Source organism: Mixophyes fleayi, unplaced genomic scaffold (genome assembly GCF_038048845.1).
Source record: "Mixophyes fleayi isolate aMixFle1 unplaced genomic scaffold, aMixFle1.hap1 Scaffold_408, whole genome shotgun sequence".
NCBI lineage: Eukaryota > Metazoa > Chordata > Amphibia > Anura > Limnodynastidae > Mixophyes > Mixophyes fleayi.
In genome coordinates, this window is record NW_027448063.1 from 17,501 (window position 1) to 32,500 (window position 15,000).

The 15,000-nt window shown below is 38.4% G+C and overlaps 1 protein-coding gene across 1 annotated transcript; it reads right to left on the reverse strand.

Annotated features, from left to right (window-relative positions):
- Nucleotides 1-6,735: 6,735 nt before the first annotated feature.
- On the reverse strand, nt 6,736-11,483 carry LOC142134170 (uncharacterized). The gene is made up of 9 exons (XM_075194507.1): nt 11,416-11,483; nt 10,943-11,081; nt 10,228-10,529; nt 9,900-10,107; nt 9,675-9,815; nt 9,452-9,585; nt 8,778-9,014; nt 8,445-8,638; nt 6,736-7,390 (listed from the first exon to the last, which is right to left on the reverse strand). The coding sequence occupies exons 1-9, from the start codon at nt 11,481-11,483 to the stop codon at nt 6,852-6,854; spliced, it is 1,962 nt and encodes a 653-aa protein (XP_075050608.1). The 3' UTR covers nt 6,736-6,851.
- Nucleotides 11,484-15,000: the final 3,517 nt, after the last annotated feature.

Consider the following 15,000-nt stretch of genomic DNA (forward strand, 5'->3'; position numbering starts at 1 on the left):
CACACATGTCTGGGAAAAGCCAGAGTGATGGAAGGGTGCAGATGCCCATTTGATTGTACAAAGTCCTTTTACCAACAGATTGGCAGGGTGCTTTGGTTTTCATATTTTGGAAAAAAAAAAAAAAAACTTTTTTATTTCAAATCTACAGATATCTGTGAGAAGCTAAGATATTCACCAATTGTGCAAAAGTTCTCGGCTTCTCACAGACATTGCACTGGGATCTGAATACACTTCTGTGTATATCTTTACCAACCAGCAGGGGGATGTCAAGATTGTTTTATTGTACATTGGGGTGGAGTTCTGCAGTAATGAAATTACTTGGTTTAAATGGATTGTATCTGGGGGGGAAGGGAACAAGACATCCACTGATACTTGCAAACAGGAAAGGCCTAGCATCCCCTGACATTATAGTACACAAATATGGATTAGAGGGAGTGTTTTTCTTTTTACAATCAGAATATATTGGACTTTTTTACCTATTACGTGATTGTGCCATGCTGCCACACATGTCTGGGAAAAGCCAGAGTGATGGAAGGGTGCAGATGCCCATTTGATTGTACAAAGTCCTTTACCAACAGATTGGCAGGGTGCTTTGGTTTTCATATTTTGGAAAAAAAAAAAAAAAAAAAAAAACTTTTTTATTTCAAATCTACAGATATCTGTGAGAAGCTAAGATATTCACCAATTGTGCAAAAGTTCTCGGCTTCTCACAGACATTGCACTGGGATCTGAATACACTTCTGTGTATATCTTCCCGCCCGGCCCTCTGGAACCCGGGTCCGGCCCCGGCGTCCCGATCCGTTCTCATCGGGGCTTCCGCCCTGGATGCCCCCGTTCGGCGCGGTGCTCGCGGGGGCTGCGAGGCGACGGCTCGGGAAGTCCCTGGGCGCTTTTCCAGAGTTTGGCCCCCGGGAGCCGCAGGCTCCGGGGGTCCCCCGGCCTGCGGGGACCATGCCTGCTGGTTCCACGGGGTCTGGGAGGTCCCTGGGTGCTTTTCCAGAGTTTGGCCCCTGGGGGCCACAGGCTCCGGGGGTCCCCCGGCCTGCGGGGACCATGCCTGCTGGTTCCCCGGGGTCTGGGAGGTCCCTGGGTGCTTTTCCAGAGTTTGGCCCCTGGGGGCCACAGGCTCCGGGGGTCCCCCGGCCTGCAGGGAACATGCCTGCTGGTTCCCCGGGGTCTGGGAGGTCCCTGGGTGCTTTTCCAGAGTTTGGCCCCTGGGGGCCACAGGCTCCGGGGGTCCCCCGGCCTGCGGGGACCATGCCTGCTGGTTCCCCGGGGTCTGGGAGGTCCCTGGGTGCTTTTCCAGAGTTTGGCCCCTGGGGGCCACAGGCTCCGGGGGTCCCCCGGCCTGCGGGGACCATGCCTGCTGGTTCGTTCGATATGATTTTATGTCTAAAAAAACATATCTAAAACACCATGCCAAGCTGTCGGTAAAGGACATACAAAGATATGAATTCATACAAAGATATGAATTCATACAAAGATATAAATTCTTACAAATATATGAATTCATACAAAGATATGAATTCATACAATGATATGCATTCTTTTACATCCTGTTGCAATAGGATTTTATGTCTAAAAAAACATATCTAAAACACCATGCCAAGCTGTCGGTAAAGGACATACAAAGATATGAATTCATACAAAGATATGAATTCATACAAAGATATAAATTCTTACAAATATATGAATTCATACAAAGATATGAATTCATACAATGATATGCATTCTTTTACATCCTGTTGCAATAGGATTTTATGTCTAAAAAAACATATCTAAAACACCATGCCAAGCTGTCGGTAAAGGACATACAAAGATATGAATTCATACAAAGATATGAATTCATACAAAGATATAAATTCTTACAAATATATGAATTCATACAAAGATATGAATTCATACAATGATATGCATTCTTTTACATCCTGTTGCAATAGGATTTTATGTCTAAAAAAACATATCTAAAACACCATGCCAAGCTGTCGGTAAAGGACATACAAAGATATGAATTCATACAATGATATGCATTCTTTTACATCCTGTTGCAATAGGATTTTATGTATAAAAAACATATCTAAAACACCATGCCAAGCTGTCGGTAAAGGACATACAAAGATATGAATTCATACAAAGATATGAATTCATACAAAGATATAAATTCTTACAAATATATGAATTCATACAAAGATATGAATTCATACAATGATATGCATTCTTTTACATCCTGTTGCAATAGGATTTTATGTATAAAAAACATATCTAAAACACCATGCCAAGCTGTCGGTAAAGGACATACAAAGATATGAATTCATACAAAGATATGAATTCATACAAAGATATAAATTCTTACAAATATATGAATTCATACAAAGATATGAATTCATACAATGATATGCATTCTTTTACATCCTGTTGCAATAGGATTTTATGTATAAAAAACATATCTAAAACACCATGCCAAGCTGTCGGTAAAGGACATACAAAGATATGAATTCATACAATGATATGCATTCTTTTACATCCTGTTGCAATAGGATTTTATGTATAAAAAACATATCTAAAACACCATGCCAAGCTGTCGGTAAAGGACATACAAAGATATGAATTCATACAAAGATATGAATTCATACAAAGATATAAATTCTTACAAATATATGAATTCATACAAAGATATGAATTCATACAATGATATGCATTCTTTTACATCCTGTTGCAATAGGATTTTATGTATAAAAAACATATCTAAAACACCATGCCAAGCTGTCGGTAAAGGACATACAAAGATATGAATTCATACAATGATATGCATTCTTTTACATCCTGTTGCAATAGGATTTTATGTATAAAAAACATATCTAAAACACCATGCCAAGCTGTCGGTAAAGGACATACAAAGATATGAATTCATACAAAGATATGAATTCATACAAAGATATAAATTCTTACAAATATATGAATTCATACAAAGATATGAATTCATACAATGATATGCATTCTTTTACATCCTGTTGCAATAGGATTTTATGTCTAAAAAAACATATCTAAAACACCATGCCAAGCTGTCGGTAAAGGACATACAAAGATATGAATTCTTACAAATATATGAATTCATACAAAGATATGAATTCATACAATGATATGAATTCTTTTACATCCAAAGAAATTCTTTCGATATGATTTTATGTATAAAAATCAAAAATTTACCTATTACATGATCGTGCCATGCTGGCACAGATATCTGTGAAAAGCCAGAGTGATGGAAGGGTGCAGATCCCTATTTTATTATACAAAGTCCTTTACCAACAGCTTGGCAGGGTGCTTTAGAAACTCACCCACCTGGACACTCATACCTGGTCCAGGCCTATGCGGGGACACCCTAACAACTCTCCATGAAGGGGGGTGACAGAATAGCACAGAATAGAACGGTGCAGCTCCCTGTGTAAACTGACAAAAATCATCTTGTGTCTCAACACCCCAGGATATTCTGAAACACAAATATGGTTTAGAGAGATTTTTTTTTACAATCGTACATGATTATTTTACCTATTATATTATTCATCAGGGACAGAGACGATCTTTTCAGGTATGTTAAACAACTATATCAGCTTTAATAAACGTGATGTTTCTCTGCAATATCTGAAAAGCTGCGGGATATCAAGATTCTTTACTTTAGTTTATGTGCTCAAAGAATAAGTCAGTTCGGGTGAAAATCTCTTTATTTTTTTAATACATTATTAACAACAAATAAAAATGTTAAACATATGCAAACAGCAAAATAATCAGAACAAATGGGGCAGCTGGCCAATGTCCACTATTATTATTCAACACTATACTTTAGCTCATGCTTAACCTAACCCTAACCGCAACCCTGGATCCCCCTGGGCCCGGGGGCTTCCGACGTGAAAGTACAAACCGGCAGCTTGGCAGCGGGTGGAAAACGACAGCTTTTCCCTAACCCTAACCACTTTTTTTTTTACAATCGTACATGATTATTTTACCTATTATATTATTCATCAGGGACAGAGACGATCTTTTCAGGTATGTTAAACAACTATATCAGCTTTAATAAACGTGATGTTTCTCTGCAATATCTGAAAAGCTGCGGGATATCAAGATTCTTTACTTTAGTTTATGTGCTCAAAGAATAAGTCAGTTCGGGTGAAAATCTCTTTATTTTTTAATACATTATTAACAATAACAGATAATAAAAATGTTAAACATATGCAAACAGCAAAATAATCAGAACAAATGGGGCAGCTGGCCAATGTCCACTATTATTATTCAACACTATACTTTAGCTCATGCTTAACCTAACCCTAACCGCAACCCTGGATCCCCCTGGGCCCGGGGGCTTCCGACGTGAAAGTACAAACCGGCAGCTTGGCAGCGGGTGGAAAACGACAGCTTTTCCCTAACCCTAACCACTTTTTTTTTTACAATCGTACATGATTATTTTACCTATTATATTATTCATCAGGGACAGAGACGATCTTTTCAGGTATGTTAAACAACTATATCAGCTTTAATAAACGTGATGTTTCTCTGCAATATCTGAAAAGCTGCGGGATATCAAGATTCTTTACTTTAGTTTATGTGCTCAAAGAATAAGTCAGTTCGGGTGAAAATCTCTTTATTTTTTAATACATTATTAACAATAACAGATAATAAAAATGTTAAACATATGCAAACAGAGCAAAATAATCAGAACAAATGGGGCAGCTGGCCAATGTCCACTATTATTATTCAACACTATACTTTAGCTCATGCTTAACCTAACCCTAACCGCAACCCTGGATCCCCCGGGCCCGGGGGCTTCCGACGTGGAAGTACAAACCGGCAGCTTGGCAGCGGGTGGAAAACGACAGCTTTTCCCTAACCCTAACCACTTTTTTTTTTACAATCGTACATGATTATTTTACCTATTATATTATTCATCAGGGACAGAGACGATCTTTTCAGGTATGTTAAACAACTATATCAGCTTTAATAAACGTGATGTTTCTCTGCAATATCTGAAAAGCTGCGGGATATCAAGATTCTTTACTTTATGTGCTCAAAGAATAAGTCAGTTCGGGTGAAAATCTCTTTATTTTTTTAATACATTATTAACAACAAATAAAAATGTTAAACATATGCAAACAGCAAAATAATCAGAACAAATGGGGCAGCTGGCCAATGTCCACTATTATTCAACCCTACACTTTAGCTCATGCTTAGCAGGAATGTCTTTTGCAGCTACCAGAACTCCAAATTTCTTAGAGTATGATGTGAAAAAAAAAAGGGCCTTAGAGCCATCTTCAGTTGTTTTCATTATACTTCCTTCTCATTGTTTGTTTTTTAGACAAATGTTTCTCCCTCCTCCCAGCCTGTGTAGCTATTAGTTTGTTAATTAGGCTCCCTCTCAATCTACAGGTAACAGGGAGCCTAATTAACAAACGAATAGCTACACAGGCTGGGAGGAGGGAGAAACATTTGTCTAAAAAACAAACAATGAGAAGGAAGTATAATGAAAACAACTGAAGAGGGCTCTATATATATATATATATAACTTTGAAATGTACAGATATCTGTGAAAAGTGAATGATATAATAGGTAAAACCAGCCGATGCTAGGGATGAATGTCCTGGTGAATAAATGTAGAGCGCACTAGCTACATATATTTACAGATCTCAGTAAATAAAATAAAATAATATTTTAAAAACGACATAGATATGCAATAGAAATCTATATATTGGACATCTGTGGATAGAATGTACTAAATAAATGATAAGTAGAATCTGGTTGCTATAGGCAACATTGTTTTTTCTAACCCGCAGTTAACTAAAGATATCCATGTGATTTGCAAACAAACACAGGGCTGAAATAAATTAACAACCCCCGCTGGCATCACTTTTGCACATGTATATGTTGTCATCATTTATTTATATAGCGCCACTTATTCCGCAGCGCTGCACAGAGAACTCTTTCACATCAGTCCTTGTTCCATTGGAGCTTACAGTCTAAATTCACTACTATAGACACACACTCACACAGACAGACAGACAGGGAGACTAGGGTCAATTTTTAATAGCAGCCAATTAATCCAGCAGTATGTTTTTGGAGTGTGGGAGGAAACCCACGCGAACACTAGACCACTGATACTTGCACAGAGGAAAGGCCTAGCATCCCCTGACATTATATTACACAAATATGGATTAGAGGGAGTGTTTTTCTTTTTACAATCATAATATATGATTATTTTACCTATTACATGATCGTGCCATGCTGGCACAGATATCTGTGAAAAGCCAGAGTGATGGAAGGGTGCAGATCCCTATTTTATTGTACGAAGTCCTTTACCAACAGCTTGGCAGGGTGCTTTAGAAACTCACCCACCTGGACACTCATACCTGGTCCAGGCCTATGCGGGGACACCCTAACAACTCTCCATGAAGGGGGGTGACAGAATAGCACAGAATAGAACGGTGCAGCTCCCTGTGTAAACTGACAACAATCATCTTGTGTCTCAACACCCCAGGATATTCTGAAACACAAATATGGTTTAGAGAGATTTTTTTTTACAATCGTACATGATTATTTTACCTATTATATTATTCATCAGGGACAGAGACGATCTTTTCAGGTATGTTAAACAACTATATCAGCTTTAATAAACGTGATGTTTCTCTGCAATATCTGAAAAGCTGCGGGATATCAAGATTCTTTACTTTATGTGCTCAAAGAATAAGTCAGTTCGGGTGAAAATCTCTTTATTTTTTTAATACATTATTAACAACAAATAAAAATGTTAAACATATGCAAACAGCAAAATAATCAGAACAAATGGGGCAGCTGGCCAATGTCCACTATTATTCAACCCTACACTTTAGCTCCTGCTTAGCAAGAATGTCTTTTGCAGCTACCAGGATAACTCCAAATTTCTTAGAGTATGACATGCAAACATTAAAATTCTTGCGACTTCTCTGCATGAAGTGTAACAGAGGCTCTGTGTGACATGAACATGCTGTGTTGATGCACCATGATTTGCCTTTAGGGTCATTGTAAAAAAAAAGGGCCTTAGAGCCCTCTTCAGTTGTTTTCATTATTCTTCCTTTTCTGCCACTCATTTTGTCCCCATGTAAGTCACAGATAACTTCACCCTTCAAGAAAACTCTCCGTGTTGTGACTCTCCTGACTCCGCTTTCTGCATCTGTGGAACATTTTAGTCCTTTCCAACGTTGCAAACGGATATTGTCTCCAAGGACCTTACAGTCTTTCCAATACTTCATCAACGTTGGCTTCCAGGCCTTTACCAGGAGTTTGACCTCAGTATCTTCATGTTTCCATTTATTTTCCTGAATGTACTGGGTCAAGGTGGTAACTGATGGTCTCCTTGCAGGAAAGGCTGCTGTGGAATAACGAAAAAAAAACCAAAACATTAGTTTGTACTCATGAACTTGACAGCTTCACATTTTCTTGTATTGTATTACGTGTTGTAATGGGTTAGATAGACAAGCACACATGTCCATATACCATGTACACATGTCCATATACCATGTACATATTATTATTATTGTTTATTTGTTAGGCGCCACAAGGTTTCCGCAGCGCCGTACATGGTACAAACAGTAGACTATACAGGGTAAAACATTACAGAACAATAAACACAAAGTACCAGTACTTCAGAAACTCCAGGCAGTCAAATACAGTAGAGATGGAGCAGAAGAACCGGTATGGAGACAGGAGGGAAGAGGGCCCTGCTCATACGAGCTCACATCCTAAGGGAGGGTAAACAGACCAGGCACAGAAGGGAGCCAGTGACGCAAAGGGGAGAGAAAAAGGGGCCAGGGAGAAACAGAAGAGGTGAGAGGTTAAATGGAAGGTTGGTAGGCCTTAAGGAACAGGTGAGTTTTAAGTGCCCGCTTGAAGGAGCACAGATTGGGTGAGAGGCGAATGGAGCGAGGGAGGTCGTTCCAGTGAAGGGGGGCAGCGCGGGAGAAGTCTTGGATTCTCGAGTGGGAAGAGGTAATCAGAGTGGAGGAGAGGTGGCGATCATTGGCCGAGCGCAGGGAGCGGGCGGGAGTGTGAATGGAGAGGAGGTTAGAGATATAAGGGGCGGTAGACTGGGAGAGAGCCTTGTAAGTGGTAGTGAGGAGCTTGAAAAGGATTCTGTAGGGGAAGGGGAGCCAGTGTAAGGCAAGGCAGAGAGGGGAGGCAGAGGAGGAGCGGCGTGAGAGGAAGATGAGTCTAGCAGCCGCATTGAGTATAGAGCGGAGGGGGGCGAGGTGGGAGCAGGGGAGGCCAGTAAGGAGGAGGTTGCAGTAGTCGAGGCGTGAGATGATAAGAGCATGGATGATCGTTTTGGTGGCATCCTGAGAGAGGAAGGGACGGACACATGTCCATATACATTGATTTGAAGCTAATCACCTACAAATCTGATAATGTCCTGTAGTTATACTTACTGATCACATGCTTTACTCTGATCTTATGCTGCCGGTCTCCCCATTGCTTTCTGCAGTAATGCCAATGTGACGGTGATATGCGTCTGCAGTCACGTGACTTTGGCACACATCCCTCGAGTGTTACAGGGAACTCTCCCAGCAGCTTCTGGAAGGCGTCTTTCCTCGGTGTCCCTACAGAGGCTGGAAGACCTTCCCTGTTTGGAAACAGAACCGGAGATGTATAGTGAAAATGACGGAAGAAATAGTGAATTATAACAAACGCGATTTAGACACAGGAGATAAAAGGTGCAGCCATGGAGAATGTACTGATGTCAGGAAACAGAAGGGACTCACCTTGAACTGCTTGGTCTGGTCTCCTCTGGGTCACTTCGCTTTCCAATATCTCTCACCAATATTGAGCCAAGACATATATTATGCAAAGTCTTCTGCCTGTAATGACTGTTTGCAGTCAAATTACTGTGTGACAAATATCTGGAGAAGAGACACTTGTCAATATCGGAGTACTCAGTTAATGTCAAAGTCTCACAGGCCCGCCGAGCCATCTGACTGGTCACATTTGGCAGCTTATGCCTAAGAAGTGTTAGATAGAAAGATATATTAGGAGTGCAACACTGACACAGAGTAAATACAAATAATAAACTAATATATATAACTACAAGCTGGACAGTCAGTGAGGCCAATTATCCACTGATTATGTGCCGAGTATGTTACAAGGACTGTACTGGACTGCTCGGTATGTGCTAATGTCACTATGTACCAGGTTGTACAGGGCTGTGTTATGTGTTGGGGCAGATAATGTGCAGGTTTCTCATCAGCAGCTGGTGACAGTATGTTGTATTGTGTATTGTTATATATAGTGCAACTAAACATATGTAGATGTGTAATACCACTTTATACATTGTGTATAATAAGATCATCAATGTAAAGTGTAGGTAGAACATTACTGCTGCCATGAACTGCACTATTAGTACTGTACGAACGTCTATTATCTACCAGACTGCACTTACAGATCATGAAAACGGCGAAGGTCATTAGAAACATTGTAAATTTTCACTCCCGATGTCGATATAAAAAACGTTTCCTCGGGTGCATCTTCGTTTATCATGGAAGGTCGAACTTTGGTGTAATAAGTGTCGAACCACTAGGGAAAAATAAAGATCTGTTAATAATCAGTACAGCAAGAATTCTCCATATAGTAACTCAATCTGTAACTTTGATCTAATAACACACCCTTTCTTCTACTTCTGTGAGTGCGAATGTGGCCACTTGTTGTGTAGCAGTTTTGTGATGCTTCACTCCTACAACAACAAGCTTTTCAGAGGTTCCCTCCGATGTGAAGTTGTGAGGAACCCTCTTGTGCCATTCCTCAACCTAGGAATATGAAGATATAACATCAACATTAAAGACCACTTTTATATTTTAAAGTTTAAGTCATCAACATCCAATAGTACTTACAGTCATATTAGCAACCACTCCAGGTCTTTGCAGATGTTTCAGAATGAGCAAAGCCTCCAGGTAGTAGAGAATGTTGAGCTGATGTTTGACAGTTAGTGTTTTAGCAGTAGAAGCACGATGGATGCAATTCAAAAATTCTGGTTTTGCAACCTCCAGTAGCCGGCGGCAGCCCTCTGGCTGCAAGGAATCTGTCGTCAATGTGTTAAACCTGCAGATCATATAAGAAAAATGTGGATTAAAAATGAAGTAAATTGAAAAGTCACAAATTAGTGTAGCAAGAATACTATAAAGTCAAAACCTAAATGTCATTCATGTTTATTGATCTCACCTTTTGACGACCCTTTCCTTTGATATGCCTTTGCTCAGTTTTTTCCGAATTGCATTCGTTACGTTGAGAAAATGGACGCAGGCTTGAAAGAGCGGTGGATCATTTGCTGCCACATTGGTGGCTGTTGTTTTATAACCAATAAATCTCCTCAAATTTTTTAGATAATTAAATATTGTTTGGTTACAGAGACCCAGTTCTCTTAGTTTGTTAAAAAACAGATTTGTTTTTTCGATGTTGGTCACAAAATCCATGGACACGTTTACTGGGTCCATGAAATATAAATAACGTGCAACATTTTCCACCTGTGTATACAGAGAGGGGGAGATATGAGTTTTATAAAATAGTCAGCTGAGTTATTTAGTTGAGAATTACTGGTAACAATGCTACAAGACTGAGCTTTGTAAAATGAGAGATAAAATACAAGGCATATATAACTTGAAGAAAGGACAAGTCATAACATCCTGTCATCCCCTCTGATATAGATGAATTAGTTAAACCTATTCATTATCTCATGTCCTTTGGCTCTGAAGAAATCAGGACTACTATTGTGGGCACCAATATTGACAACATAAGTGAGAGAAGAATGTTGAAGCTTGAAAGATTGAAGAGTGAAAGTGAGAAATAAACAGAAAATGAAAATGTATGTACTACTATCTCATGCAGGTCCAATTGGAAATGGAAATAACATGCACAAATATATAAAATAAGCCATTACCTCTTGTTTATTGTGGATTACTCCTAAAGTCTCGAACAAATAGTCCCTGAAGCCGCTCAGCATTGGTGTCCTCAAGGAATGCTTGGCATACATCCCTGCTTGCTGCATCTTCTGACGTACCACCACAGACCATTTCGGCCTGATGGGAGAAAATTATAGCAAGGGGGGACAACATACAGTGGATTAGACACATTATCTGGTACTTTCACACTTACTGTTTCTAACATGAATATCTCTGGCCATTAATAAGTAACAGTAACTATAAACAGATGAGTTATGGTAAAGTTAATGTGTTCTGCAGCATATATGTGATCTTATATATCACTGATAGGTACGTACTTCTCACACCTATAAACTCCACCAATTCTGTGTGGTATTATTATCTATCAACCTTCCATCACCCCAACCGTTATTCCATCTGCTACAGAAATAGCTATAAACAGTGGATCTGATCACATGGACAATGTACTTACCCATTTGGCTCTTCCCCTGCATTAGACAGCGATTCCTCCTCATCACCTTCCACTGCCTGGTTTTCCATTGCCATATCATCTGATTGCAGAGACCTTCTTCCTTCATCACTGGTGACTGCAGGTACTTGCAAAGTAGCTCCGGTCCTGAGGCGAGCGGCCCAATGAGTCGATACGCCTGGTTGGGGAATGGTGGATGAAGTCGATACGCCTGGTTGGGGAATGGTGGATGAAGTCGATACGCCTGGTTGGGGAATGGTGGATGAAGTCGATACGCCTGGTTGGGGAATGGTGGATGAAGACGATACGCCTGGTTGGGGAATGGTGGATGAAGACGATACGCCTGGTTGGGGAATGGTGGATGAAGACGATACGCCTGGTTGGGGAATGGTGGATGAAGACGATACGCCTGGTTGGGGAATGGTGGATGAAGACGATACGCCTGGTTGGGGAATGGTGGATGAAGACGATACGCCTGGTTGGGGAATGGTGGATGAAGACGATACGCCTGGTTGGGGAATGGTGGATGAAGACGATACGCCTGGTTGGGGAATGGTGGATGAAGACGATACGCCTGGTTGGGGAATGGTGGATGAAGACGATACGCCTGGTTGGGGAATGGTGGATGAAGACCTAAATACACATAAAGATAGTTTAAAGAACAAAATAATTTTGTATAATAAACCCATAATTGCACCTATATAAATATAATGTATAAATCATGCTTACATTGTCATTGAGAGGGGCTTATTTTTAATTATGTTGCCCTTTCCCTCCAAGAAGGCTATGACACTGTCAGGGCATTGTAGTCTATTCAAGTCTTCATAATTCAGAACTCTTCCCTTCATGAGGAAGGAAAGGGTGGCAAAACGGGCTCTATCAGAAATCTTTTTAATTTCTTCAGTCGAAGCACCCTTCTTGCAAGACCTACGGAGATGTGTGAAGAGCTCTCTATATGGTTTGAGGCAGAACTCACAGACAATAGGCATTCTTCTTTCACTGTGGATGGAAATGAATGTTAGTAAAGATATGAATATATATATATATATATATATATATATATGTGAGATAGATAGCTAGATAATGTGAGATAGATAGTGTATGTTCTCCCTGTGTTTGCGTGGATTTCCTCCAGAACACCCGGAGGAAACCGGGTTATATTTAATTATATATAATTATATCCACTTCCGTGAGAAGCTAAGATAGTGCGTCACGTGTGTAGATATCATTTATTTATATAGCGCCACTAATTCCGCAGCGCTGTACAGAGAACTCACATCAGTCCCTGCCCCATTGGAGCTTACAGTCTAAATTCACTACTATAGACACACACACACACAGACAGACAAAGAGGGAGACACTAGGGTCAATTTTTTGATTGCAGCCAATTAACCTACCTGTATGTTTTTGGAGTGTGGGAGGAAACCGGAACACCCGGAGGAAACCCACGCAAACACAGGGAGAACATACAAACTTCACACAGATAAGGCCATGATCAGGAATCGATCTCATGACCCCGGTGCTGTGAGGCAGAAGTGCTAACCACTGAGCCACTATCTATTTAACATTATCCATCTATCTCACATTATCTATATATCTAGCTATCTCACATTATCTAGCAAAAATATAAATTATATATATAAATATATATATATATATATATATATATATACACATACACACATATATACACATATATACACATATACACACATATATATACATATATACATACATATATACACACACAAAAATATGTAATGTTTCCTTTTATATAGAATTACAAACAACTGCAATGCCAGCAGGGGTTGTTAATGTATTTCAGCCCTGTGTTTGTTTGCAAAACACATGTATATCTTTAGTTAACTGTGGGTTAGAAAAAATGATGTTGCCTATAGCAACCAGATTCTACTTCTATATATTGGACATCTGTGGATAGAATGTACTAAATAAATGATATTTCTATTGCATATCCCATGTCGTTTTCAAAATTTTATTTTATTTACTGAGATCTGTAAATATATGTAGCTAGTAGTCTGTATTTATTCATTACTGTCATACAGCGCTCTACATTTATTCACCAGGACATTCATCCCTAGCATCGGCTGGTTTTACCTATTATATCATTCACTTTTCACAGATATCTGTACATTTCAAAGTCCATATATATCATGAATTAAACATCTGGGATATCATACAACAAAAGAGTGATTGAGTATTCTCCTAAAAAGTTTTTACTAATTTGTCACTTCCCCCACAAGGACTGTCCTGCTGTTACCTGTAGTCTGAGAGGGAGCCTAATTAACAAACTAATAGCTACACAGGCTGGGAGGAGGGAGAAACATTTGTCTAAAAAACAAACAATGAATAGTTAGACAATGAGAGATAAATAGAGTCTACTTACGAGGCTTTTAAGTTCTCCATTATGAAATAAAAGTATGAAATGTGATCAGACAGCAATTGAAGGGAGCTCCTAAGATATTCTCTCACTACAAAATGTTTTGTAATCTCCTACAAGGAAAGGTATTTATTATCTGTGGGCAGTGTTTTACTGCAATATATCAATCCCCTGAGCAATAGATAAAACTCTGCTAACTTCTACATTTCAAGAGAGACTTAGGTGAAATCATTTAAGATTCTGAAAATTACTATTTGATTCCTCAGGGACAGATACGTTGTTTCAGATCCCTATGTAAAATGACAACTATATCATAAATGATCTTGTGTCTCAGCACCCAGGAAATTCTAACAGAAATTTGGTTTAGAGAAAAAACAAAAATTCTATACAATCATGATTCTTTTCCATGATAATTCATGAGGTAAAAGAAAGTTTATTCAGGTCCCTATGTAAAATAATGTAACTATGTAATAGCTACACAGGCCATTGTATAAATAAATGTTGATGTTGATGATGAGGGGACAACATTTGTCTAACAAACTGAGTAGTTAGACAATGTTTCAGTAAATATTTGTTTTAATTCATATCGGTATTTATCTCACATTGTCTGATTGTCATCATCCTTAGAACACAATTGAACGCATTTGCGGTTTAAATATTTATTTATATTACTCGCTCCATAATTCCTCCCCCAGCCAAGTATACTCAAGTCAGCTGTGAATTATTTAAATACTTTAGATGAAGACGATACGCCTGGTTGGGGAATGGTGGATGAAGACGATATCTATTTAACATTATCCATCTATCTCACATTATCTATATATCTAGCTATCTCGCATTATCTAGCAAAAATATAATATATATATATATATATATATATATATATATATATATATATATATATATATATATATTATATATATATATATAATATATATATATATATAATATATATAATATATATAATTATATAATATATATAATTATATATATATATATATAATTATATAAATATATATATATATATATATATATATATATATATATATATATATATATATATATATATATTATATAAATATATATATATATATATATATATATATATATATATATATACACACACACATATATATATATATACATATATACATACATATATACACACAAAAATATGTAATGTTTCCTTT

What these genes read in the sequence shown, in the direction of transcription:
- LOC142134170 (XM_075194507.1), bottom strand. Translation starts at nt 11,483, where the DNA reads ATGGAAAACCAGGCAGTGGAAGGTGATGAGGAGGAATCGCTGTCTAAT. An exon ending in TAATCCACAATAAACAAGAG is followed by an intron (nt 10,530 to 10,942) that starts GTAATGGCTTAT and finishes CTGTATACACAG; the next exon opens with GTGGAAAATGTTGCACGTTA. An exon ending in CTTCGCCGTTTTCATGATCT is followed by an intron (nt 9,015 to 9,451) that starts GTAAGTGCAGTC and finishes AACACTTCTTAG; the next exon opens with GCATAAGCTGCCAAATGTGA.